The sequence below is a fragment of the Malus sylvestris genome, chromosome 16 (assembly GCF_916048215.2).
Source record: "Malus sylvestris chromosome 16, drMalSylv7.2, whole genome shotgun sequence".
NCBI lineage: Eukaryota > Viridiplantae > Streptophyta > Magnoliopsida > Rosales > Rosaceae > Malus > Malus sylvestris.
In genome coordinates this window covers 34,506,154-34,512,795 of record NC_062275.1, presented here as the reverse complement: position 1 = coordinate 34,512,795, position 6,642 = coordinate 34,506,154, and the positions used below count along the sequence as shown (strand labels likewise).

General features: G+C 35.0%; 1 protein-coding gene across 1 annotated transcript; it reads right to left on the bottom strand.

The window, feature by feature from the left end:
* Nucleotides 1-5,221: 5,221 nt before the first annotated feature.
* LOC126609317 (uncharacterized) lies at nt 5,222-5,584 on the bottom strand. Its single transcript, XM_050277260.1, has one exon. The coding sequence runs from the start codon at nt 5,582-5,584 to the stop codon at nt 5,222-5,224; it is 363 nt and encodes a 120-aa protein (XP_050133217.1).
* Between the last annotated feature and the right edge of the window lie 1,058 nt (nt 5,585-6,642).

Sequence of the window (6,642 nt, the reverse complement as noted above, 5' to 3'; positions counted from 1 at the left end):
AACTGTTAAGTGTTATTTTACAGGTTTTGTTGGTTAATATTTATTGGTTTCTCTATTTGCTTTAGTAAAACTACAGTTCACCAATTAAAGTATTCAATTTGGTGGGGTTCTTTGTTGGTCTTTATTAGAAAACAATTTATTTGGATCCTAACTAATTGATGGTGAAGGAAATCATGTTATTAGAAAATAGGGGTGGGCAAACGGGTCCTGGACCCGCAGGTCGGGGTGGGTCCTCGATATTCGGGACAGGTTCAGGGCGGGTCTAACTATTTTGAAGAAGAAATGGGGCGGGGTGGAGGAATTGACGGGGCGAGGTGGATCCAAATATCAAGAGTAACGGGCCCCCTGCCCGAACCGTTTCTAGCGTGGGATTATTCACACCTCCACACTTCTCCACCATTCGATTGGATTTTTTTCCTTACCGAGTCTCATCTCAGACGGAAACCTTCCTCTCCTCCTCGACAGCAGCCATCGCCAATTCTCCATCTCTGTCTCTCCCTCTCTGGCGACTTGCGAGGTACGACCACCATCACCAACCACATCACCGCCGTCTCGTCCCAATCGCGACTACCCCATCATCGCCATTTGGAACACCACCATCATCCTGCAAATCGAAATTGACCACCTTCATCTCATGTCCTCCCAAATTAAGGTAGTATAATTTCTTAAATCTTTACTCTTTGGAGTCTCTGCATTCTGCAATCTCTGATTCTCTCTGATTCTCTCTGATTAATTTTTTAGATTTAGGGATTTAGGGTTTTCTAGATATATGCCCCTTTTGACTCTGCAATCTCTGAGTCTCTGCATTCAGTAATCATATGGGATTTCAAGAAAACCCCAAACCAAATCTATAAATTTGCCTTATATGAATTGGAAGGTTCATAAATTTGCCTTCTTAGGTTTACCGAATGAAAGCCGCACATGCTGATGCTCTGATTAACATAACCAAAATTGTTGTGCTCGAACGGGAGATATTAATGGTGCACTAGATTTAGGGATTTTGTTGGGTTCTTGAATCTTGACCTCTGTTTTGTTCGAATTTCAAATCTTAGGTGAATTGAATTTGAATCTTCTGTTGAATTAAATTGAATTTGAATATATGTGTGTCCTGTGATAGTTTCCGACTTGTATATATTTGAATCTTCTGTTTCAGATTTTGGTATTTTTATTTAGATTATGTTTGGTTGATTGGTGGAACGTTTCTGTAAATCCAAGTAATGTAATTAGATAATTGTTGGTCGATGAGAAAATTTAGTGGAGAATTTTGTAATTCCAGTCAATTAAGTTACACAGCTGCATTTAGTTTCATTGTGGACCAACAATCTCTGATAATATGCAAGTCCACTTGATTCAAGTTCTGAAATTTAATCGATTTGAAATCCCCAATTTGACGTTGAGATGCAATATGATCAGGAGTAGGTATTCAAAATCCCTTTTAAGTTTTAACTATGACCATTTCATGCAAATTGGATTTGAATGTAAACTCCTCTTTATAAGCTTTTATTTGTAACTATTGGCAGGGAAATATGTATTTCACCCCTCTGAGAACAGGGAGAAGGCTGTGAACGCCTTGTACTAATAGTAGAGCCTTTCTCATTGTTTAGAACTTGATGAGAACTGGGAGAAGGCTGTTATTCTATATGTTCAAATGATTTATGTAGTCGCTAAGTTAGCCTGTAATTTCTCTTTTAATGCAATAGTCTGTACTCGAGCAAATATTTACAAAGCAGATGATACAGATTTTCTATACACAATCCAAACAACCTATTCTTATATTAAAAAAAAATGTAAATTGGACCCGTGGACTCGGCCCGAATTGGCCTTTTAAAACGGGTCGGGTTAGGTCCGGTTCCAAATCTCAAAATTCATATACCCGGCTTGGCCTGGCCGGTTGCATTTTAAAATGGGTCGAGTCCAGTTCCTACAAATTTGGGCCCGACCCGGCCTGTGCCCACCCTTATTAGAAAACCCTTCTCCTGTGGTCATTTGTCTAACTGTTTGCAACTACAAATTCATGTTCTACTAGAGTAGTGGTATTGATATTGCTTTCCATGTTAATATTTTATCCATTAATTTTTTTTTTCACTAGATTTAGCTCTAGATATTTTATTTTATTTTGTTGATCCAATTGGAAAGTTTTATGATGATCTTTGGCCAAAGATTTCATATACCGCCAGTGTCATCATCTATGTGTAGTTGCTCTCAATGTATGGCAGGTAGGAGTTTGTTTGTTATAAAAGATACCAACTAAAATTTGTTTCATGGATTTTGCATTAATATTATTATATTTGAATGAATTTGTGATTACTTAATCTACCCGATGATAAAAAATATGGGAACTTTAACGAAAAGCTCCCGGTACTGTTCACTTTAACGAAAAACCACATTTTTATACTAAAAAGTTAATCCTGGTACTATTCACTTTACTCTTTATTTTGTCCTTATCGTTAAAACTCAAAATTTTCAAGCCCTTTTCATTAGTTTTCCTAATATTGGGAACTTTAACGAAAAGCTCCCGGTACTGTTCACTTTAACGAAAAACCACATTTTTATACTAAAACGTTAATCCTGGTACTATTCACTTTACTCTTTATTTTGTCCTTATCGTTAAAACTCAAAATTTTCAAGCCCTTTTCATTAGTTTTCCTAAAACATATTTGGTATTACCTTTGAAGTTGAATTTGTGTATGAAACACATTTTTTCAATATGGGAGAATTATTGGTTCAGATGTTTTATTTTTCTAACAAAAGATGACCAGTGCTAACATGCCACAAAACTTTGCCAAAAGGTATACAACAAGCACACCTAAACACCTCTCTTGGACAACACGTGATGCACATTGTTGAAGGATGATACCTTTTAACAACAGCAGATTTAACCACGTGCATGATTCTCGATCATAGGAAAAGACAAATGTTAAATGCATTTTTCTTGAGGAAAACTAATGAAAATGGTTTGAAAATTTTGAGTTTTAACGATAAGGACAAAATAAAGAGTAAAGTGAATAGTACCAGGATTAACTTTTTAGTATAAAAATGTGGTTTTTTGTTAAAGTGAACAATACCGGGAGCTTTTCATTAAAGTTCCCATATTAGACAATTCAAAGTCAAAATTATTTCTCTTTCTCATATTGTATTCATTAATTGGTCTGCTTTATTTTTATGCTTATTAATTGAAATGCCCACTAAAATTGTCATTTAATCTCAATTTACCATCTGAAACTGGGTTTGTCTCACTTTGTCTCTTGAAACTGATATTTTCAACTCTTTGGTCTCATTTCACCCCACTCCATTAATGAATTGTTATATTTAAGTGTCTTTTTTTTACACATCTATTTACTTCTAGCCTACACCTTAAACCAATTTCATTTTCATTTTTGATAACTTTAATTCAAACCCAAGATTTTTGGGCCTTTTTAAAAATAAATTATTAAATCAATAGAAAATTGCTGAGTTACAAAATCATTATATCAATCAAAATAAAGGTTACATTTTGTTCTTAGATTCATTTCACTTGTAAGACATCCATGTATTGGCTTGAAATTCTAAAAATCTATATAAAAAATTCTCAAACCCAAAGCCGAACCCTTGGTAACTACCTCACCTCATCCATTCAACTATAGCCGTCAGTTCACATTCCAATTTCCATCCATCACTCTCTCCTTTCTTCTTTTCCTCATCTATCTTTGTGCATTATGTACACTTCAATTTCATTTTAAGATGTACACATTGGTCTTGATCTTAGGCTTTCTATCCTTTTATTTATATTTATATGTAAACTTTCTACCTTCTGGTCACAAATCTTGTAGATTTAGTAGCGGGAACTCAAATTTGCTTGAATATATGGATGATATATGTGTTTGGTATAGGAAGTAGAAGATAAAAATACATATATATATATATATATACATATAGAATCGTAAACCGGCATAAACTGAATCGGAACCAGCGTAAATTGAACAATACGGTTTTAATAATAAATTTAAGTAGAATCGCACCGAACCAAACCGTTGAAATTTTTTGGTTCTGGTTCCGATTTGAGGGTGAAACTAGGCCGAATCGGACCGTGCTCACCCCTCGTTGGGTGTAGAAAGAAAATGATTTCTCTTTACAAAATCCCAACTCCTTATATCTTAGCATATTTTTAGCTACACCCATTGAAACTCGATTTTGATCCCACTTTGTCCTTTGAAACTCAAAAGTCACCACTTTACTTCTTGAAACTTAATTTTGATCCTAGTTTTGCTCCATGAAATTCAAAAGTCGCCACTTTTGTCCTTGTAATTCGATTTTGATCCCATTTTGCTCCCTAAAACTCAAAAGTCGTCATTTTATCCAGAAACTTAATATTCATTCCACATTGAGTTTTATATGTATTCTGTTAAATAACCGTTAAGTTTACTTATGTGGTATAATTAAGGCCCACTTATGACTACCGTGGCACAAGTATAAAGCTCATATATCCAATCAAATAGTGCCACATAGATTGAAACAAAAAAACAAAAGAAAATTTGATTTTCAAACATTTTATAACATATTAAAAAACTAAAAGTAAGAAAAATTGCAAAAAAAATCTTATGTTCTTAATGGAGGTGGTTGGTGAAGAAAGAAGATGGTTCATTTTATTCTTTTTTACTATTTATTTATTTCGGGGGAAAATTTTGAATGAATGAACTTATTTAAAAAAAATAGAAATAAGGCAATGTAAAACAAATTTTGAATTTCAAGAAGTAAAAGTGGCGACTTTTGAGTTCCAAATAGCAAAGTGGGATTAAAATCAAGTTTCGGAGAGTAAAATAGTGTCTTTTGAGTTTCAAGAGGCAAAATATGACCGAAATCAAGTTTCAAAGAACGTACCTAAAAGTAAGCCTTATATCTTTCATCCTCACCACTAGGAAAATGTCCCAACAAACACAGGAAGGTACGAACCCGTAACCCTAAAAAGAAATTGATCCTCACTTTGTTTTTCTTTTTTTTTTAATTAGTATATATAAGAATAACCAACAAGTACATTTGAACAAGGCATGCTCAAACATTATATGTATATGTTCAAACTCCACCACATCAATCACCCTTCAACCAACGATTCATATACTATATGGACGTCCCGCCGGCTCAGAATAAATAAACACCACAACTCAGAAAATAAATAAACAAATAACACAATGTAAATTAAAAAAAAAAAAAACCAATTAAAAAATTAACTAATGCCAATTATAATTTATGAGTTTCTCCCTTTCTTCTCATTTCTGAGGAGAGACAAATTCTCAAAGCTCCAATCCCTTCTCATTCCGGAGCTCCTGACCAAGCGCGGTTCAGCGCTCCCTTCATATGCAACTCCACCTGTAGTCATAAGCCGGCGATGACCAGGCCCCTTCTTCACCACCTTCTTCTCCGGCATGAAGATAGACGAGTTTTCAATTTGCTCATAAGGTGGCGAAGTTAAGTTCCCGGACCAGCTTCTGTCGATATTGATGTTTACACAACAAAGTTTCTTATAAGCCTTCTCCTTGCTCGCATGATCTCTATCTCCGGAGGAACTTGTCCTCTGAAGGACCTGGCATGTTAGGCAATTAAGGCTCATGGTTTTTACAATATGTGAAACCCTAGAGCCTTCAGGATAAGCTTGCATATGAGGCACGAATGCGCGGGGATGGAGATGCAAAGGGTTCTACCATCACAACATATTACAGTGACGGATTAGGGAGACAAGAGACAAAGAGATTGAAATATACAACGTTTTTGGTGGGTTAGTTTTTTTCTGGAGGCAAACTCATTGTGGTTGGAAAAATAACAACCAAATGTTATTTTTGTTACTTTGGTATTTGGATTAGGGTAATGCCAACCGGAAACACAGCTTAACCACTTGTAATTCGGGCCAACTAATTACCAATGCCAACCTTATCCAATTGGTCCAATTTTCATGCATGGTATAGCATAGGTTAATTAGGTGTATCTGTTTATATATTGTGGTTTTGGTTATTTGTTTTATCTGTTATTCACGCGACAAATGAGGTGCAAAATATCAAGATTTTCTTTTTGTATAACCACAACCCAATTCAAACAACAGAAGTAAAAAAACTTCATAATTAAACGAGGGAGAGAATCAATTAATTATAATATAAGTTTTACCAAATTTCCAAATGTTTGCAAAATCCAAATACAAGTTAAGACCTAAGAGGGTTGGAGATGAGAGACAAGAAAACCCTAGATCTTTCTCTCAATGGCCTGTCTCACTAAGGTTATTAGAAATTTAGGCGTTTTGGATTTTAAGTTGTCAGACAATTTGACTAGATGGGTTTGATGGACCGAGATCCATTGTGCCATGAAACCCAAAACTTACTTAAAGCCCGATTTGAACTTAGCAAAGCAATGCGGGGTTAAAACTCTTGCTAATCAATTATGAATTAAATCCTTCTTTTAATTCTCCTTTTAATGAGGGCTAGTCATAGTTAATCCTCAAGGCTTCCACAAGCTATGATTGACACCTAGTTGCGTGTCATAGCTACTCTAGCTATCCTATAAAGGCAGAGAACCTATTCAGTTGAAATTACACTAGAATACAGTCTTTCTATAAATCAATACTCTTGATCACATTGTTTTGGTTAATAGTTATTCGTGCCCAATAACCAGTGTGATTCT

Coding starts and splice junctions, on each gene's coding strand:
- LOC126609317 (XM_050277260.1), bottom strand. CDS start 5,584: ATGAGCCTTAATTGCCTAACATGCCAGGTCCTTCAGAGGACAAGTTCC.